Below are 22,436 nucleotides of genomic sequence, written 5' to 3' on the forward strand. Positions count from 1 at the left end.
ATATATAAAGTTATGTACATGTCATTGCTCCTCGAGTGCTCGATGAGTTTTTAATGGCCGATGTTGATATCTACAGTGAAGGGTGGCTGATGGCCGATATATTAGAAATTGTTTTATTAAATGATTGGAAATTAGACATGCATATAATTAAATTAAATGAACACTTATTGCACACAAAAATATTTGAAGACAGGAAATGTTCATGTACCATAAGAATGTTAAAAAAATGTATTATGTTTGCAAGGCTGTCATTTTGAAACATGGTGTTCTGCCAATGCCAAAAATCTAAAAATTTGTGGTCAAGTTTTAATAGCTGATACTTATATCTATTCTAGAGAACAGGATGGCTGATTTAAAGGGATATTTGACCCAAAAATTTAAATTCAATCATTACTCACCCTCAAGCCATCCCAGATGTGTATGACTTTCTTTTTCTGCTGAACACAAACAAAGATTTGTAGAAGAATATCTCAGGTCTGTAGTTCCTCACAATGCAAGTGAATGGTGAAAAGAACCAACATTTTGAAGTTCCAAAAGCATATAAAGGCAGCATAAAAGTAATCCATATGACTCCAGTGGTTTAATCCATATCTTCAGAAGTGATATGATAGGTCTGGGTGAGAAACAGATCAATATTTAAGTTACTTTTTACTATAAATGATCCTCTCTGCCCAGTAGGTGGTGATATGCATGAAGAATGGGAATGGCTAAAAACAAAAGAAGAATGTGAAAATTAAAGGGAAAGTGAAATTGGAGATTGATAGTAAAAAAAGGACTTAAATATTGATCTGTTTCTCATCCACACCTATCATATCACTTCTGATGACATGAATTTAACCACTGGAGTCTTATGGATTACTTTTATAGTGCCTTTTTGTGCTTTTTTGAGCTTCAAAGTTCTGGTCACCATTCACTTGAATTGAGATATTCTTCAAAAAATCTTTGTTTGTGTTAAACAGAAGAAAGAAAGTTATAAACATATTAGTTGGCATGAGGGTGGGTAAAATATTAATTTTAATTGTTTGGTAAACAATTATTTTAATGCCAAACAATATTAAATGCATTTTAATTATATCATAAAAATTTACATAGAATTGCTTAAATTAAATGGACTCTTATTTTATGCAATACCTTCTCAAAATTTCGTAATAATACTTGAAAACAGAATATGTGGACAACCAATTGACAAGGGTGTTGGCGGATGTTGGAACCGACTCTAGGCAGAATGAGCACTTCTGCTAATTGGCCAATTGGGCACTGTTGACAGCTGATGATCTAAAAATAGCTAAATATCAGCCGATTAATCAACCTGGCTTATATAACGGAAAATGCCAAGTATCGACTGTTCTAGTGGCCTGGCTGATACATTGTTCTGTCGCCATTTAACAACCCACACTAAAAGGCCAACAGAGTAGAATAGCAATTTTCCTAAAAACATTTTCAAAAATACTAATAACATTTCCTGTTGCTGATGAGAGAGTATGTGTTGTTATTCCTGCCTGTAAAAATTGAGTTCTTGTCACAGACTTCTGTTCAAAGCTCATTGACTGTAAATGTTCACAAGACATCATTTCACAAGGTCATTGTCACCTCTTTTTGTGATTGCTTCTAAAAATAATTCACTATATACATGGTTACTGTTTAACTATTGGATTTTTTTGTGATCAGCATTTACCTTTGTGAAGCTTTCCTTAGCTATCTTGCCATGCCTTAAAATACCAAAAAACAATAATTGCAATCTTCTGAAATTTGCATTTTGAAAGTTTTCTAACTAAGGCATGGACTGTTTCCTCTGTATGTTTGTGAGTGCAGCAGTGAAGAAGGATGTGGACGTAGGTTTAAACAGTTCACGCTGCAATGTTTATATACTTTTCTTTTGCAGTCTTGTGGTCAAACAATTCTGTGAATGTTCTTCCGCTGATGCATTATCCTTTCCTCAGTCTCTCTGACAGTTCACTGGAGTGCCAGCTCTTCACCGCTACCATGTCCTCTACACCTCCGCCTCTCATGAAGAAGCACAGTCAGATGGATCTTGTGAGTCGCCTAAAGTCCCGCAAGGTCCTGGGTGTCGGCGGAGAGGATGATGACGGAGAGGTACACAGGTCAAAGGTATCATTCCACATGCTAACACTGGACTTTTGTATCAGAGGCCATTCATTTAAAGGGAGAGTTAACCCAAAAATGGACATTTACTCACCCTCATGCCATCCCATGTGTATAACTTTCTTTCTTCTGCAGAACACAAATGAAGATGTTTAGAAAAATGTCTCAGCTCTGTTGGTCCTCACTATGCAATTGAAAGGTGACCAAAACTTTAATGGTCCAAAAATGACATAAAGGAATCATAAAAGTAATCCATATGACTCCAGTAGTTTAATCCATGTCTTCATGAATGATTTGATAGGTGTAGGTGAGAAACAGATCAACATTTAAGTCCTTTTTTACTATCAGCACATCTTTTACTACACCTTTGACGAGCCCCAACAAGTAGGTGGCTGAATGTGAAAGTCACCTCCACATCAGAATGTGGAAGTGAAAGTGAAAATGTAGATTTACAGTTAAAAAGGACTTAATTATTGATCTGTTTCCCAACCACGCCTAACGTATTGCTTAAAAAGATATGGATTTAACCACTGGAGTCATATGGATTACTTTTGTACTGCCTTTTGGAGCTTCAATGTTGAGGTCACCATTCACTTGCATTATAAGTACCAACAGAGCCGAAATATTCATCTCAAAATATTAGTTTGTGTTTTGCAAAAGAAAGAAAGTTATACACATCTGGGATGGCATGATGGCATGTAAATGATGAGAGAATTTTCATTTTTGGTTGAACTATCCCTTTAAGATTGGTTTTTCATTTAACTGTTTCTTTTTTTTTCTTTTTTTTTTTTTGTATTTGGAAAGCTAATTGCCAGATGCCAAATTGAAAAGCTTCTGTTGAATAAAGGGACAGAATATACTGCAATCAGAGCTCTGTTCCATCAGAGGTAGGGGCGCTGAACAACCCCCCCCCCCCCCACACTTTTATCCTACATCTCTGTTGGCTGAGATTACAATATGTAGCCTGTTGGCTTGCATAAAAAGCAAATTTCTGATATACTATGCTATAGTCTGCTATAGTTGTAGCACCCAATATAACCTGTAACAGGTAAAGATGCTTTTTGCCCCTGCACTAAGAAAAAACCATCAGAGCATCTATTCGTACAGAACTACTAAATTCATGGTGTGGCAGTGTCTCTGCTGTATAACATGCTTGTAGAGAGAGGAACATTGATGCTGTAGTAACACTTTACAATAAGTTTGTATTTGTTAAGATTAGTTAACCACATTAGTTAACATGAACTAACAATGAACAATAATTGTACAGCATTTATTACTTTTGGTTAATGTTAATTTTCTATATGTAATAATACATTTTTATATTAAAATTGTATGCATTAGTAAATGCATTATGAACCAACATGACCTAATTGTGAACATTTTGATTTTGATAAATTAACCAATTTTTTGGTTTATCTGTTCTGGCAGGTACTAGAATGAAAGAATCAAATAAATTATGTCACATGCATTTGTGCTTGTGAATTAAGTAATTGAACAAATGTCACTCAAATCACATTGCAGTGAATCACACTTACATTTACGGAGAGAAATAGCCAATCATTGCACTATTTAAAATTTAAAGAGCACCTATTATTGTTTTTAAACATGCCTAATTTTGTTTTAAAGGTCTCATACAATAGATTTACATGCATCCAAGGTCAAAAAACATTTTAATTTGCTCATAATTTAAATAGCAGCATTAGCTTTTTTTTCCCAGTGTCAATAACGACTCGTTCAATGATCCGTTCTAAAGGATTCATTCTAAACTCCTCCTTTCAGAGAGCCTACTCTGCTCTGATTGGTCAGATGTCCAAGTCTGTTGTGATTGGTCTACCGCTTAGTGTAGTGATTAAGGGTGGGTCAAAGCTGTTCACGAGCAGCCAATGAAGACCAGAGGTGGGTTTTTTGTTACCAAATTACGTAGGTTAGTACAGGAAGTAAGTCTGAAATTACTAACTACTCGTTTCAGGTGTTCAGAATCGGTTCCTTCTTTTGGGAGTCAATAACTCCATTTGTCATGCACTTTGTTTTTTGAAACTTTGCAGACTTTTTACATTCACAAACAGCTATAAAACACACTACATGAAAGGTAATATTTGAAAAACCATAATAGGTGCTCTTTAAGAAATCCGTCTGTTCTGTAAAGAGCATTGGTAAATGAGCACGTTAATGAGAGAAGACTCAGATAGCTTTATCTCATCTGTGCTATGCATGATTAGAATTAAATGTTTCTTTTTTGTTGTTTTTGATCAAAAACTTACTGTAAAGAACAAAAAAGGATATTAAAAGAGACTTTATTCAATGACAAATGTTTTGTGTATCTCGTCTTTGGACACACAAAAAACTTGATCTTGGTATTTAAGAATCGATATCGAGGTTGTTCAAATAAAGATCACGATGCATCGGAAAATCTATATTTTTACCCAGTCCTACTGATTTCTGACATCTCAATTCCAAGACAGCTTTGAAATTCTTTGTCTCATGAATAGTAATTAGGTACGTGGCTGGGTGGTCTAGAAAGATTACCTAGCAATGATAGTGCACACTTAATATTTATGAGCTCAGTATTTACCATATAGTGAAATCACATCTTAAGCCCCTCAACATTAAAACTCATTTTGGTGTGGATGTGTTACATTTGGATGGATGACAAACTTACACAAAAACCACATATATCATTGTGCATTAGGAACACATCTGCTACAGGAGAGATGTCTGAATAGATGTGTTATGGCACAGTGTGGCAGTGCGGCCCAGTTTAAGGATGCTAATCAGCCTCTCACACTCACCCTGTAGCCTGCCTTTAGTAATTTTATACCACTATGTTTGAACCCACAATGAGAACTAACCATCTCACACTACACTTGGACACAGCCGCACCTCTCTGCACCTGCGCTGTGCATTAAACCCAAGGTAGGGTCACAGAGGAAGATCAAAGAGAACATCCATTAAAGAGCCAGTGTCCCATCACCCTCTGCTTCAACAGAAATGGCTCAGCCAGCACCATAATGGGTGCTATATTAATAAAACAGCAGTTTCATCAGTAGTCACAGTAGACTGTGTCTTTTAGATGATAATTTTTCAGTCATAAGAACATGATTTTGTATGTTTTCCCATTAGTTTTAAAAGACTGATGCCCTCTACTCACATTGCATTTTTAGGGTAATCTGAGGGAAAGAAGCAGAATGTATGATACCAGCGTTGACAGATTTTACTGCTGACTTGAAATATGCTCTTTGGTCGTAATCTTGACCAACCATGTTTGAGATTTTGATGGTCCCCCATTCAAGGAGATTGGAGCTGCACTGGCATTACTGGAAATAGCCTCCCAGGAACGTTTCAAAGATGGCCAACGGTGGACTGGCTTGCTAGAAAGACTTTGGTTTAACAGCGCTCATTGGCACGTGCAACAGCATTCAACCATCATCAGTTGTCCAGACCGGAGCACGTGTGTAAGCTTTTCTGGCAATAGTTTTGTTACACTGCTTTGCTAAACATGGATTGCACCGTTTAGGGGAGCATTTGGTAGCATCTTTTTCAATCAAATATATTTATATAAATTGCTTAGTTGTGTGGAGTGCAGTCAAATCAACAATTGTAAAACAAATGATCACCGCAGTTGTTACAGAAATGTTGTCAGCACATAGGCACATCTGTGATAGGCAAAAAAGAGAAATCGATTATGAAAATCGAACATTTAGCGAAAATGTGCTGAAAAGCTTTTATTCATTATTCTTGAAGTGTCAAACTGATGCGTGTCTCATCAGTTCAGGGTCGGTAGTGCTCGTAAAAACAGTGATACATGAAACTGAACCTGCTAATATCCTGATTATATATGCTGTGATTCAGCCCTCGCAATCACAAACAGCACCAACTTCTTTTGCCAATGATTACCTACACAAAAGTCTGGCTCCTGCACTGGCTATTGTGTGCAAATTCACAATATTTGCAGGACTAATTTTCTTCACTTCACTGAAGAGGATGATACTTTTTAAATAAAAGGAATAGACATTTTATCTATTTTTTCCAAAAAGAACATTTAATTTAAATGCATTCTTAAGTAAACATGACATTTCTTTATGACCATTATGTTCATATGTGTGTTGTTTTTGTGAGAGGGCTTTAGCAGATCTAAATGTTTCTCCTCGGTTTTCATAATTTGTAATCAATAGCGCTAAAATTATTATTATGTTGTTGTTTTTTGGTAATGTTGATAAAAAATTATTGGATAGTTAGGAGTATAAGTCATGTTTATTTTTCAGCCAGATCTTATGAAGGAATTTATGGCCAGACCTTAAAAAATTGTAATTCAGTATAGTTTACCCTATGACTCTTATAATATGAATAAATTTACAGTATTAAAAGTGTTTTTTAAGTAACATGTTACTTGCAATGAAAGTGATAGCTAAGATGAATACTGAAAATTTTGGCCCCCACAAAGTTTTCATCTGGATAATCTGACCCCCATAAGGAAGTAGTTGAAGAGCCCCGATGTAGGGCATGATGTTTTTGAAGTACTCCGTTTGATTTCTCCATTAGCTGATCACTCAAACAAGCTATTAGCCTGGCAGCTGGTCGTATGGTCAGACAAACATACTGTTCAGCATCTACCATTCTTATGAGAAAAAAATGTAGAAAATTTTAAAAGATTTCCAGCAGTTGTCGAGATGTGTCAACACTCCCGAAACAACCAGAGTGAGGTGTCGATTGAGAGGAAGTCTCCCACAGCACTTGACATGCTTTTCTTTCTCAGCGCAATATGCTGTCTGAACACTATATGTCTGAAATCACTCTTCTCTCCTGAGAACAATCAATGGCGCCCGCTTACTAGCTACTGCTGTTTACTGATTAAACACAGCATCATTTCATCATCGAGGGCTCCACAAGAGCAAAGTATTTGGCACACACATTCGGCAGTATCATTAGCATGAATGGTAGTTCAATGTTTATGGCTACACAGATATTGAAGGAACAAAACATATTTACAAACAGCTGATGTCAGCCTGATTATGACATAACTTTTTCTGTAAGACATTACTATTTGTGTTCCTGTGAGACTTAACAGTCTCTGACACACACCCCCATACAAACACTCACTGTGTACTAGGGCACACTAAAATGCTCTTATTTTCTTAAAGGGACCACAACAAGTGCCTATGAGGAAACAATCTGTCACCAGAATACAACAGTAAAGGTCACCAGAGTACTGCAGGTGCATGCCGTGAAGAGCCATTTTGCACCCTGGTGAGCTCTGATCAGAGTTACATTGTCCAGGCTACAGCAGTCACTTCTCAATGTACTCTTATCCTCACCTACAATTCCCTTGAACTCATCTGCTTCCCTCATAATATGATCTTTACATAGGATTTCAGCATTATGGCTCCCCATCAGAAAAGGATTGGGTTTTCATCAACATTAAATTACCCACTGTGCAGAGGCTTTTAGTGGAGCATGATGGAGAGGGAGATGGAAAGATCCCGCTTTCTGAGGGTGGGAGAAGAAGGAAAGAGATTGCATGTTTTATGGCCATTAGGATGTGCTGAATTTAATGTAATTTTTTTTTTTTAACTCTGGAAGCCACATACATCATTTTGAGATGGAAATGGAAAATAGGAAGGTAATATCAGTGTGCTGATGTCTTACAGATGCCATTTATTAGGAATTTCTTAATTACATTATTAAATGAAATGCCTATTTCTGTTGGTGGGTTCAGCAAAAATATGTAATTTAAAATATCCAAATTAGGTCTGCAGGATTTGGTCAAAAAGTCATATTGCAATTATTTTGAAAAATATTGCAATTTGAGCTGTGATATGATGAACAAAAAACTAGTAAGTGATTTCTTTAGACCAAAATGTGGTAAGGTTTTGCCCATGTAGTTTGACTTAAGACACTCTTTGAGGATTCACACACGAGTCCTCTTAAAAAGAACCAAACTCTGACCTTTTTCACTTCAGCCACATTCAAAATAAATAAATAAATAAAACAGTGAAACTAAGAGAGAGGGAAATCAGTACTGTCTTCTTCATATTCACACTGTACCTGTCTACTGTGTACCTGTTTTTATCCACTTTGTGATACTGTCTCAGCCCACTATTCATCATTATTATTTTTTGGAACCTAGTCAACTTGAATATTATATTATTGTATTATAATATTATATTGATGATGATGATTATAATTAATATTATTATGCAATAGTACTATATTTCTGTTAGGGCTGTCAGTCGATTCATTTTTTTAATCAAATTAATTACTTGACATGCTGATTAATTCATCGCAATTAATCACACACCATTATTAGCTGAGAAAGGCCCCCAAATAAAGGTAATTCATATTAAAAAAAAATAAAAATAATTCCAATATTTATAAATATAATATGTAGGGTCTATAATAAATATATAATATGGATTCAAATTAAGTTTAAATGCCCGGCCAATAAAAACACTAAAAGTTCTTGCACTAAATGTCCTGCCATCGAATTATAATGAGCTGCCTGGAAGAACATTTCCTGGTGGCTTTTCAGGATTAACAACTAGGTTGATTCTGCTTTTGATTGAGCATCCTGCGTCACTCGATACAACCTATCTTTAATTGAAAAGTAGGGATAGGAGGGCGCAACACCGGGCTGAAGCTTTTGACCATCAGTTACTCTCACTTGGTCAAAGGCGTGCCTGAGAGACTCGTCTCTTGTCTGATCCAGTGGGAAATCCCCCATGGAGCCCTCACTTCCCTCCGGATTTCCCTGATGTGGAGCTGACGTCGATGGCTCAGGCAACGCCTCCCCAGCCAGTGCTGCACAAATCCCACACCGGATTACCCTATTGCAGGACCCATCCGCACATATTCCCCTTAATAATGTCTGAAATGCTGGCCAATTCGTACCCAAAATCAGCGGATGGGTGAGGCGGGGACTAACTGCCGCCTCTATTCTATGTTTTTGTCCCTGGGATTGAAAAATAACAGGCACTAAAGGGTATTCGTGTATATCCCCATGCACACACCTCACCTTGACCCGGTGTGCTATACCCAAAACCTGACCTTGAACCAAGCTTTGGTGAATCAAAGTCTGATTACAATCCGAATCCACCAAGGCTTGATATGTACCCCCTTGGATAATCACTGGTATACGGTATGTCCCTGCTCGATCAGGGGCGGCTTGTGACATGTCAGGAACCCGGCCCCACAGCCCCACATCCATCACTGGGCACTGATCCTGGATGTGTCCCGGTTCCCCGCAGCACTAGCACTTTGGCCCAGACCTTACCTCCACACCTGCAGCCCCGGATTTACCAACCTGGCAGGGAGGGGTAACAGAAACAAAGGGGGACAGGGGATGTATGGGATGGGAAGGGGAAGAGAGAGAGGGAGAGAAAGAGAGAGAGTTGGAGAGAGAGAAAAGGATTTGCCATCTCCCGGATACACCGCCATTCCCTTTGACGAACTGCTCCAGCACCACCAGGTTGATGATTCCATCGGCGCAGCGGCCCTCAGCCAGCAACCACCTCTGACAGGTGTCATGGAGCTGTTGGGCGAAGGCAAATGGGTGGCCAAACTCACTGAATGTCAGCTCCCGGAAGTGCTGACTGTGCTGTTCTGGGTTACGACCGCCCCGTTGCAGGATGGCTCGTTTCAGGCCAGAGTACTTTAGCAAACTTGCGACAGGTAGCTGTTGTGCCGCAAGTTGAGACTCCCCCGACAACAGCGGCAACAGACGGACTGCCCACTGTGCGTGGGACCACCCCGACCCCTCCACAGCATGCTCGAAAAGTTCTGTGAATGCTTCGGGGTTGTCCTGTGGTCCTATTTTCGCCAGCGTGATCTGAGACACAGCAGGCGTGGTTGGTCCTCCGCCTGGGCTTGCATCAGGGCCTGGAACCGTTGTTCCTGTTCCAACTGCAGCTTCAGGAGGGCCTGATGTTGCATCTGGTGGATGCCAGCGAGGGTTTTGACGATCTCGGCCAGTTCTTCCTCATTCACAGGTTTTAGCACCACTGTAGCAAATTCCTTAGTTGAGGAAGCAGGAGACGGCATACTCTGTTCAAAATAACACAGTCTTTATTCACACAAGATCCTTGCTTTTCAGCGGAACACTCGAAAATCATACACACACAAAGTTTAAAGCACGGCTCTCTCTCTCGTCTGCCGCCGTCTCCTCCCCTTTTATCTCTGTGTCACAGCTCACTGGGAATACAAACAGGTGTTAGCACAGGTGTAAATCCTTAACCACTCAGCATTCCCTCACTCTCCACAGTGATATAGACAGACTCTTACAGAAAGAATTATTATCCTTTCACAGATTTAATAAAAAACTCAAATTCAACATTTGAACAGCCACAGAAACATACACATTCTCAAACTGTAGAAATAAAGAAAAAAATAGAGTATGTTGATATTGATAAAATCAATTGCATCCAGTTTAAACTGGAAAGCATCATATTTTGTAACCCTACAAACATGTACCATGACAACAATATTTCTGCCAAAAATACCAGTTACTACAGGTATTCTAATAATAGTAATAATAATAATAATAAATATATAAACAAAACTGGTGAGAACTTTTAGTCAGGACAAGTTAGAAAGATTCTGCAAGATTTTTACACAGTTTAAAAGTGAAACCATATGAATTTACCATATGAAAAAAAGTTGTATAGTAGGCCTGTTAACAATAATTGCAGTAACTGTGGTATTCTGTCAGAAAACGTCTTGGTTACTGATGTAACCTCTGTTCCCTGATGGAGGGAACGAGACGTTGTGTCAATGTAGTGACACTAGGGGTTCGATCTTGAGAGCCCCAATCACCTTTGCTTAAAATAGAAAAGGCCAGTGAAAAGTGGCGAGTGGAATTTGCATGCTACTCTCCGCCCCGGACATACAGGTATAAAAGGAGATGGCGTGCATTACTCATTCAGATTTATGCTGAGGAGCTGATAGAGAGTCCTGGACATGTCAGTGGCCGGTTCAGCGCCGCAGCAGGAGGGACACAATGTCTCATTCCCTCCATCAGGGAACAGAGGTTACATCAGTAACCAAGACGTTCCCTGTCTGTCACTCACTCGACGTTGTGTCGATGTAGTGACACTAGGGGTTCCTATAGGAAACACCACAGCCGCTGAACCGTATCACGAGGTACAGAAGAGTGGACACTGGCAAGCTGCTGCGTGCCTCGCAGCGAGCACCCAACCACGTCGTGACCTTCTAGCGAGAAACGCATACTTACGTAGCCCCCAAGGCCAGCTGTGCACCAAGGCATCCGTGCTGAGGGGGGCCTCGGACAGGGAGTTCCACAGGGGGCAGTGAGAGGAGTCTTGGGAGGCGAACAGGTCTACCTGTGGCTCCACGAATCTCTCCAAAATCAGCTGGACTACATGGGGGTGGAGTCTCCACTCACCGTGGAGCATTACCTGCCGTGAGAGCACGTCCGCTGCACGGTTGAGGATGCCTGGAAGGTGAGTGGCTCGCAGAGACTTTAAGGTCTGCTGACTCCAAAGGAGGAGGCGGCGGGCAAGTTGCGACATGTGATGCGAGCATACGCCGCCATGGCGGTTTATGTATGCTACGGTCGCTGTGTTGTCGGTTCAGACTAACACATGCTTGCCCTGAATCAACGGCTGGAGCCTTCTCAGGGCCAGCAATACCGCCAGCAACTCTAAGCAGTTGATGTGCCATTGGAGTCGGGGCCCCGTCCAGAGCCCCGACATTGCCTGCCCGTTGCACACGGCGCCCCAGCCCGAGTTCAAGGTGTCCGTCATGACCACGATGCGCCTTGAGACCTGCTCTAGGGGAACACCTGCCCATAGAAACGCAAGGTCTGACCAAGGGCTGAAAGTCTGATGGCACTGTGGTGTGATGGTCACACACCGGGTGCCGTAGCGCAATGCCCACCTCGGGACTCGAGTCTGTAGCCAGTTCTGAAGCAGTCTCATATGCAGTAACCCGAGGGGGAGAACTGCCGCTGAGGATGCCATATGCCCCAGGAGCCTCTGAAATTGTTTCACTGGTGCTGCTACCTTCTGCCTGAAGTCGAGTCGAGGTGCTGAAGCACAAGGTCCCTGTGCGCATAAAATAGATCTTGCGAGTGAGCTAGGATTACCCAGTCAGCGAGATAATTGAGAATGTGTATGCCCTTCTCCCTCAGCTTGGCCAGGGCAGCCTCTGAGACCTTGGTAAAAATGTGAGGAGACAGGGACAGACCGAAGGGGAGGACCTTGTACTGGTATGCTCGTCCCTTGAAGGCAAACCGAAGAAAGGTCTGTGTCGAGGAAGGATCGATACATGAAAGTACACGTCCTTCAGGTCGATGGCCGCGAACCAATCCTGATGTCGTACTGACGCCAGGATGCGCTTCTGTGTTAACATCCTGAACGGAAGCCTGTGTAAGGCCTTGTTCAGGGCATGCAGGTCCAAGATTGGGCGCGACCCTCCCCCTCTCTTGGGCACGATAAAATAAGGGCTGTAGAAGCCCTTGCGCAACTCGGCTATGGGGACGGGCTCTATTGCTCCCTTTGCCTATAGATATCCCTTAGCCGCTCCGCCGTCAAGGGTAGTTAGGATGGACGAGCCCGCGAAGCATGTACAGGCAGAAAAAGGTGCCTTCCACGACTTTGTTAGTTCCTCGTGCACTTCCGGGAAGAAAGGCACCGGGTCTGAGCCCAGAAACCAATCATCCAGCCTCGAACGCTCAGGGCAGGGCGGAGGGTTCCACTTCAGCCCGATGTTCGCAGCCGCCCGGGCAAGCACGGCTGCCATCTCAGCGTGCGCCTCATCCTGTGCTCTACCGCCCATTGGCGGGAGCTCAGAAGATTCTTCCGCTTCAGATAGCAGAAGCCCACCCTCCGATGCTGCGACCGAAAGCTCATCCTCGTCGCGAGCCACGAACAACACATTAAACATGCCCTGAGGCGAACCGCGTGTATCGCTCGACAGCTCTTCCAGATAGAACGAGCGTACTGGGGTATGGGAGGCCCGCGGGGGTTGAGCCGGCGAAAACGCTCCCATATCCACAACCAGATCGCCCGCGATGCTTGCCAACCTGGCAGGCTGAGCATCAGCCCAGAACGGAGCGGGTCGGGGAGCAGTCGCAGTGGCTCCTTGCTTCATGAAGAAGGAAGTGAGCCATGACCGCAGCGTTCTGATGGGCATGTTCTCGCAATGAGAACATAACCTTTCCACAAAAGCTGCCTCGGCGTTCTGATGCCCCAAACACTCGAGACAGAATTCATGGCTGTCCGGAAGGGAGAGAAAAGGGCCACATCCAGTAGCGCAAACGCAGAAGGACATCTTAAAAAGACGGCAAGCATTTGCGCGAGCTCTTTTAGAAGGAAATATACTCTTCTGAATATACTCTTTTAGCACCCGCGGACTCAGCCGCTGAAGTGCCCAGGGGAAGCACAACACTCAACCGTGCGAGGGTGACCGCTGATATGCGGCGTAAAATCCAGCAGCTTAAGCGAAAGGTGAGAGGACGAACACAAGCATGCATTCGGCTCTGAACATAAAATCTGAATGAGTGATGCACGCCATCTCCTTTTATACCTGTATGTCCAGGGCAGAGAGTGGCATGCAAATTCCACTTGCCAAATTTCATTGGCCTTTTCTACTTTAAGCAATGGTGATTGGGGCTCTCAAGATTGAACCCCTAGTGTCACTACATCGACACAACATCGAGTGAGTGACAGACAGAGAACATTGGTTGCAATGGTAAAAGTTTCATACATTTGTTTCAACAGAACAGATAAGATCAATAAATTAGTGCCAAACTGACCATTATTCGTCATACTGATGTCTTTCTATTTACTTAGGATTGAACTCTGAAAAATTAACTTGTCACTCAACAGTACAGAGCAAGTGTTTGTGAGCAACTGACTTATCCCACTATGACAGACAGTGCTTTCACATTTCTGCTTATCTTCACAGCTACATTAATTCTTCAGGAAAACTATTTTCCTGACCTAATTGAACTTTTCGTCTTGTTCTGACAGATGTCTTGTTAAGAGCTACTTGACACTTTGAACTTGTTTACATAATGCTTTGTTTGTGCTCCTAGCTCTTTCTGATATTTTGTCATCTTTCTGTTTTGCGAGTAACCGTGGTGTTGTGATAATAGGGACCAGTAGGTCGGTTACGGCTTTGTTCTTGTGCGCATGCGCAACTTGGAACTCATGTCTTCCTGACGTTGTACTATAACTTTCTACTACTGGAGAATCCCTACTTTGGTGTAGTCGATAGTACATGACAGATTAGGTAGGAAAAAATTGTGTTTTATAAGAGATGCTGTGAAGTTAGTACATGAAATGTAGTACCTACGTTTGGTTAGAATCGACCTTGAATAAAAAAAATCAATAATATTATTAAAATTAATATACAGGTTGTAGACTTGACAAGAATAAAAACTATTCTTCTGACTGTATGTTATCATGTTACACTAAAACCAACCATACATTCACTGTTTTCAATTACATTTTTGTACTTGAATGATTGAATGCTCCGTTCCACCATCCAGTGTCAACCGTACACACAAGGATAGTGTACTACATCCATGAAATTGGTCAAGGAAATTATTATAATTTTATTATATTTTTTATGTCCATTTTAAAACTATTCAAACACACAGGACTTCAATAGGCTTATATGAGACAAAGAGTAAAAGCTTAAAGGAGTAGTTCACCCAAAATTGTCTTACCTTTGTGGAACTCAAAATATATTTTGATGGAGATATTATGTGAATATATCCACACATTGCAAGTCAATGGGGGCCAACATTTCAAGCCCCAAAAAGAACATAAAGGCTGCATAATGGTAATCCATACAACTCGTGTGGTTCAATCCATGTCTTCTGAAGCGATACGATCAGTTTTGGGGGAGAATTTGAAAGGAAGTGTAATCAAGCTTCAAATCATAATTGCCCCTAGTAGACTGCAGATGGCAAGATTTATAGTGTAAAAGGAGTTACAGTTTTGTCTGTTATCACACAACAATAATGGTATCGCTTCAGAAGACATGAATTAAACCACATATGTTGTATGGATTACCTTTAAGCTGCCTTTATGTCCTCTTTGGAGCTTGGAAGTGTTGGACCCCATTGACTTGTATTGTATGTATACAGAATATTCATATCATGGCCCCCATTTTAAGCGTGCTAAGCGCAATGCTATGCATTGCGCGAAGTCCTGTGTGTTTGAATAGTTTTAAAATGGACATTAAAAAAATTATAATAATTTCCTTGCCCAATTTCATGGATGTAGTACACTATCCTTGTGTGTACAGTTGACACTGGATGGTGGAATGGAGCATTCAATCATTCAAGTACAAAAATGTAATTGAAAACAGTGAATGAATGGTTGCTTTTAGTGTAATATGATAACATACAGTCAGAAGAATAGTTTTTATTCTTGTCAAGTCATAAGTCATAAGTGCAAAGTCATTGGGCATGGCCATGAATTTTTGGTATTTTCGTGCAAGCATGTGCCAAGTCTAGGCACAAGTGGGTTTGGAGAAATCACGCGTGCAACACACCAGTGGGCTTGGTCAGCTGCAATTTAATGTGGAGGTTCTTCTCCGGTTGTTGTAGCATCTTGTGTCCTATTATTTAGTCCATTCCCTCATGAAACAGCATTATAAACAAAAACAGCACATTCAGAAGAAGTTGGTAGTGTAAATGGACTGTATGCAATGGCAGGGTTCCCACTCGTTCTGAAAAATGTTTCCGGTTACTCATGTAACCTTGGTTCCCTGAGATGAAGGTAACGAGACATTGCATTTGAACGCTATGGGGGAAAATACCTTTTCCACAACCTAGTTGAAGCCCTTGTATCATAACGCCATTATTGTGATTGGCAATGATGTTTGAGCTCCGCCCCTTTGCCCTATATAAGCGAATGCTCAAAAGTAATTTCTTCAGAATTTCTGACTGATGGACAAGAATGCATCGCTCGTTCCTCAAAACTTTGACGTAGTAGTTCCCTTCATCTCAGGGAACCAAGGTTATGTAGCATGTATGAACATAAATAACCCCACATGGTGAAAATCAGATGGAAAGTTGATCTTATTCTGAGAATCTATAATACACACAAAATAATTTACCCCTTCATAACCAGAGGTAGGGAGGGAGGTTTTATTCTACTGGAAGTGTTTGGGACTTCTGGTGGCCGTAAATTGGATAGCGGCCTACCCAGGCGGCTGTATTAAAATTATAAAAGGTTGCATGCCCGAATAAGGAGCTCGGGCTCACAAAGCAGTGGACGCCACATCTAGGTTATAAAACTAGGTTATAAAACCTTGCGAACGTGTTCTTTGAAGACCATCCTGCTGCAAAGCATATATCCTGTAGGGATATACAGTTTGTCCATGCCCATGAGGAAGCCATGCCTCTAGTTGAATGTGCCTTTATGCCAATAGGGCATCTAATGCCCTGTGACTCATAAGCAAGGGTGATAGCATCAACGATCCAGTGAGAGAGCCTTTGTTTGGAGATGGACATGCCTTTTGTACATCTTCCATAACAAACGAAGAACTGATCTGACAGTCTAAACTGGTGAGTGCACTCCACATACGTGTGTTTAATGCCCGCACAGGGCATAATAAATGTGCTAACTGCTCCTCATCCGAATTAGACAGTGGAGAAGAGAAAGCTTGTGGGATCTGAGCCCTGAAGGGTGTGGAAAGCACCTTAGGCACATAGCCTATTTTGGGTTTGATGATGGCTTTTGAAAGTCCCGGACCGAATTCCAGACATGAACTGTCAACCGACAGTGCCTGTATATCACTAACCCTTTTTACTGAGGCCAGAGCCAACATCAGTGCAGTCTTTAAAGAGAGCACACTCAACTCAACGGATTCCAATGGTTTGAACGGGGGGCTCGTGAGGCCCTCAGCACCAGATTTAAATCCAATGTTGGAACCTCTCTCCCCTAAGGAACTTTATGATCAGATCATGTCTGCCTATAGAGAAGCCAAACTCTGGGGCGTGAAATGCTGATATGGTCACTACATAGACCTTAAGAGTTGACAGAGTAAGACGTGCCTCCAGCCACTCTTGAAGGAATGTAGGGATCTCTGTTATGGAGCAGTTCACTGGGTCTTTGTTGTATGAAGAGCACCAGTCCACAAACACACACCATTTTAGTACATAAAGGCATCTCATAGACGGCGCTCTAGCTTGCAAAATGGTGTTCATTATAGACTGAGCCAATTCCAGCTCATGCGCTGTGCTCCATTCATGGGCCATACATGTAGATTCCACAGCTCCGGCTGGGGATGTCAAATTCTGCCCTGCGCTTGAGAGAGCAGATCCCTCTTCAGCAGTATCTCCCATGGAGTGCCGCCTAATATCGGCATCATTTCCGGAAACCATGGCTGGTTAGGCAATTTTGGCGCAACCAACAGAACCGTTTCCTTGTCCTCTCAGACTTTGCTGATGATAGAGTGAAGGAGACGCACCGGGGGAAATGCGTATTTGCGTTTCGCCAGCCACTTGTGGGCCAAGACGTACACTCCCAGTGGGGCTTGGGACATGGAGTACCAAAGAGGGCAGTGGGCTGTCTCTGCGGAGGCAAATAGGTCGACTTCCGCTTTGCTGAACATTTCCCAAATTCTCAGAATCGTCTGAGGATGAAGTCTCCTTTCCCCCGCCATTGGTCCCTAGTGCAACAACATGTCCGCACCACAGTTCAGACTGCCCGGAACATATGTTGCATGCAGGGAGAGATGGCGTGTGCTCCACACAAGGAGGTGTTGCTCCAGGGTCGTCATTGGTAGCGATCAAATGCTGCCCTGGCGATTCATGTACGCAACCACTGACATATTGTCTGAGTGAATCAGAACATGATGATTCACTATGTCAGAATGGAAAGCTTTCACCGCCAAGAACACGGCTAGCATTTCCATGCAGTTGAATTGCCACGCCTATTTCGCACTCTTCCAAGTGCCGAAAGCTGGGCGTCCATTGCACAGCATGCCCCAACCCGTGTTGGACACTTCGTGGTCACCACTTTTCACCTGAAAACCTGACCCAGCATCACACCCTGCTGATATAGGTTTGGAGCTGTCCATGGTGCTAGACTAGCCAGGCAGCGGTGAGTCACAGTGACGTACATGTGCCCCCAACGCCAGGTGTGATCCGGTACATGGTGTTTGAGCCAGCACTGGAGAGGTCTCGTGCGTTAAAGACCTAACGGTATGACGGCAGATGCTGCCACCATAAAACCCAGCATTTTCTGAAAAGATTTCTGTGGAAATGCTTTCCCCAGTTTGAACTGACAGACACTGGTTAATGGTCTGGATGCGCTCGCTCGTGAGGTGTGCATGCATGCTCACAGAGTCGAGTTGATCCCCTAAAAAAGAGATTTGTTAGCTGGGAGAAAATGTGCTCTTCGCCCGGTAGACATTGAGACCCAGGCTGTTCAAATTGCGAAGTATCAAGTCCCTTTTCTCACATAGCAGAGCTTCTGATTGGGCCAGTAATATCCAATTGTCGAGGTAATTCAGAATTCTGGCGGGGCCAGAGACAATCCGAATGGAAGGTGTACACATCTTTGAATTGATATGTCAACCTCAAGAATAGCTTGTGGCACTGTACAATTCGGATATGAAAGTACACGTCCTTTAGATCTATTGACGCAAACCAGTCCCTTGGGCGGATGTGCGATAAGCTCTGTTTCTGAGTTAACATTTTGAATGGCCATTTTGCCAATGCGCAATTCAAGCGTCTCAGATCTAGGATCGGCCAAAGCCCGCCGTCTTTTTCCAGAATGAGAACAACAACCCTTTGTGAGTTTAGCAGTCTGGAACAATCTCTATTGCGTCTTTCGCGAGGAGATTGTGAATCTCTGCCCATAACAACGGTTCGTCTCGTGACAGCAGACGCGCAAATTGGAGCGTGTAGCCATGCTCGATTGTTTTTTGCATTCAGTCTGATACACTCGTGAGTGCTCGCCACATTTCTGCATGGTGAGACAGCAGGTGCATCAGTTCGCTCTTTATAAGAGATAGAGCGCTGCTCGCCATAGGGAAGTGGTTGATCATAGTATGTGGGATGTGAGAAACGTGAAGAAAAATTTAGCCCTCTTTTTGAGAATGTGTGAGCGTCAGGGGAGACGGGTGTCAAGCAGGGCGGCATTCTCAGCATCACACATTTCTGTGAGCGTTAACCAGACACACCAGTCCAAAACCACCAAGTTACCCATCACCTTTCCGATGGCCTGCGTGGTAACTTTAGTAGCTTGCAGCGCCAGATCTGTGGTGGTGTGGAGCTCTTTAACCACGTCAGGATTCTGGTCTTGCTCATCCACATCTTTGAGGAGCTTGGCCTGAAAGGCTTGAAGCACTGCCATGCTATGGATTGCCGAACCAGCCTGGCCCGCCACTGCGTAAGCTCTTCCAGCCAGTGTGGACATCAGTCGGTATGGCTTGGGAGGGTGGGTGGTGCGGGATTTCCATCCACAGCTATAGAAGAGATGAGCTGCAACTGCCTCTTCAATAGGGTGAAGTTTAGCATATCCCTTATCCTCAGTGTGGCCCACTTTTTTTATCATCGTCAGACCCGCCAAATACAACAACACCACTCTCATTCACAGAGGGCCGGAGGTCGTCACGTGTGTACTGCACTGGCAAAGACACTGCGTGGGAAGATCAAGGGGCTCGTGGTGCTTGCTTTCGGCGTGAGATCCTCCTCGGGTTCTTCCATCTCTACCTCGTGGCCCCGCCGTGCTTCCTCATGTGGTCCCTCGAGACTAAACACAGAGGATGTGGTTGAGAGGGCACGGGAGGCGGAATAGTCCCTCAGAACGAAGGCGACCCTAGAGCGGAGCATCTTGAGACTCATTTCCTCACAGTGAGGGCAGTCTCATGTTGGTCTGACAGAGCGATGTGTCGCTCACAGGAACACTTGCGATACAACATCTTTAAAAAGACGCGTACACACCAGCGGTTCTTTTATGTGTGTTCTATGTCACTTGGACAGAGTTATATTGTATATAATGAAAGGATACAACTCCTGACTGGATGCTGTGGGAAGCGGGTAGATGTCTTGCTGAGCGTAGAACCCGATCCGGCGGCGAGGCGGAGAGACTTATTTGGCGAAGAACGTCCTGATGCGTCTGCAGGGAATCCCGTCCACTGAAGGGTGTTGACGGTGAAGAGCGGGCTGATCAAAATGAGATGATCCGTCGTAGGAAGAAATTCTGAAGAAATTATGTTTGAGCGCCAACTTATATAGGGCAAATGCAAGATTTTTTTTTTTTTTTTTTTTTTTTACAAATCCTGAGTTGATAATGTGGTGATTCGGCCTTTACACCTCAGAATGTGAGTGAATTCTCAATAATTCAACAATCGGAGTCTGCTTATACCGCGGTTACCAATTGTAGTAGGCGAAAAACACGGACAGAATCATGGAATCTAGTCATAAAACTGGCATTAGCTATAAAATGCAGAATGTCATGGAATTTGACATATTTGGACAAAAATGAAAGCTGTGTATTTACGTATTTAAATCACAGCTTTACTGATGCTTATCTGGATGTGAGAAACAACCATCAAAAATAGCTAAATAAAACTAGATTTAAATGGACGTATATGTTTTTGCTTAAATTGTTGGGCGCATAAAATGTCCTGGAAATGTATAAATTGTGTCTTGAAAAGAGTGGGAACCCTGAATGAATTAGAATAATATTAATATGGACACACACATTTATATGCTTAGAAAATGTTATTCTAGTCAGGATTTGGATGTACGCTCCTTTAAATTATAGGGAATTTAAGTATTATTAATAATTTTCTTCTGACACAAATCATGGCTAGGATTAATAGTGATTGTATCGGCATGCACTTCACTTCTGCTGGTCGATTTTGATTTTGATAAATTAATTTAATGAAACACGAAAAAATTTAACCAAAATTATTTCTAAATTCAAATTACACTTCAAATGAATTGAAAATATAATCAAAATAATGAAATGGTCAAAAAATCAAATACCAAATCCAGACATTTTACCCACTCCAACTTCTTTCACCGGCACCTTTTGCAGTGACTTAAAAATCACTCTATGGGTCTTTGTTGACAACAGGTGGAAAAATGCCAATTTAAATTAGATCGTAAATACAATTGTAAATATAAACAAAACAATAATAATTGAAAAATAAACCATGACCTCTTGAAAGTTTAACACAAATCTCATACGTTTTTGCTTCATAAGATGGCTACAACTCTGATCGTCAGGGACATAATTTGATATTCCACTATATTTTTAGAGTTTGGACATGAACTTTATTACCACATGCTGGTGGAATCTCCAAACTCCAAATGTAGGAACTGAATTTAGACTTTGTGCTTAAAACAGACCTGCTTTTGAAATGTCTTTGCGCAATGATCTATTTCTCTGGAAAATATCAAATTGTGCTTTGTGCCACTTCATTAACATATAATACCCACAGTTTGCATGCATGCACCCACAGTTAGCGCAAACACTCCCACCCACGCCCACTTGCGCTCTGCGCTGGCATGAAAATCGCACTTAGATTTAGTGCTCTCAGGAAAATTGGATAAGACGGCCATTGCGTGTAGCGTTGCACTACGAAACTCACGAAAATAGAGCCCCATGTCGCATTTGTTTGTGTTCCTTATGAGAAAGAAACTCACAGGAGTTTGAGATGGTGTAAGGGTGAGTAAATGAGTAAAGTAAAAATATGGCAGATAGCAACAGTTGCCAGTGCAGTCTTGGTGAGTGATGTTTTAAGGAAGGTAATAGCAAAGGGTCATGTGGCTTTTATCTTAATTTCAATAAATACAAAATGACTTCCACTTGTTTCTTTTTTGCCCACAAAATCCATGTCTGTACCAGATTGACCATATAAAAAAGAGGGCTTTTTCAATAAACTGCTGAGTTCTCTTACTTAAATCTGAATACTTTTATTGAGCTTTCATAAAGTAGCCTAGTTGTTCTTTTAGATGCACATTGCTTATTCATATGAAAATCTATCATCATACTATAAAACACATTGCCACTAGTGAGTTTTCTCCTCCAGGGCTTTATATAGAACTCTTTTATATGGATCGTTCTCTTCAGGCTTCAGCAGTATTCCATGTCTGTCTCATCTAATGACCAGCGAGGCTACTGAAGGAAAGGTGTTTAGGTTATAGCCCCTTCCACATCCTTATCTCTCTCAGTCTCATTCTGTCTGAAGGAGCTGTGCTCTCCTGAGGCCCACAGCCTAGATTTGACAGGGCTGAATAGGAACACAAAGCCATTATTGTGAATCAACCCTGCCTGCTGTCAAAATGGGCCTATTAAAGCAAAACTAAAACTTTAATATCAGTCTCTGCAGATGCCACACCG

At 42.1% G+C, this 22,436-nt stretch overlaps 1 protein-coding gene across 3 annotated transcripts in view; it reads left to right on the forward strand.

Moving 5' to 3' along the window:
- Positions 1-22,436, forward strand: part of LOC127419430 (tumor protein p53-inducible protein 11-like) — a 72,702-nt gene that overhangs the window by 43,570 nt on the left and 6,696 nt on the right. For 2 of the 3 annotated variants that reach the window (XM_051660844.1, XM_051660930.1), the window contains 2 exons: positions 1,941-2,109; positions 5,394-5,555. In XM_051660844.1, the coding sequence (XP_051516804.1) occupies positions 1,984-2,109; positions 5,394-5,555 (288 nt within the window). In that variant the 5' untranslated portion in view covers positions 1,941-1,983. The remainder of the gene's footprint in view (positions 1-1,940; positions 2,110-5,393; positions 5,556-22,436) is intronic. The other variant, XM_051661016.1, reaches the window with a different exon arrangement.

This window comes from Myxocyprinus asiaticus, chromosome 1, assembly GCF_019703515.2.
Source record: "Myxocyprinus asiaticus isolate MX2 ecotype Aquarium Trade chromosome 1, UBuf_Myxa_2, whole genome shotgun sequence".
NCBI lineage: Eukaryota > Metazoa > Chordata > Actinopteri > Cypriniformes > Catostomidae > Myxocyprinus > Myxocyprinus asiaticus.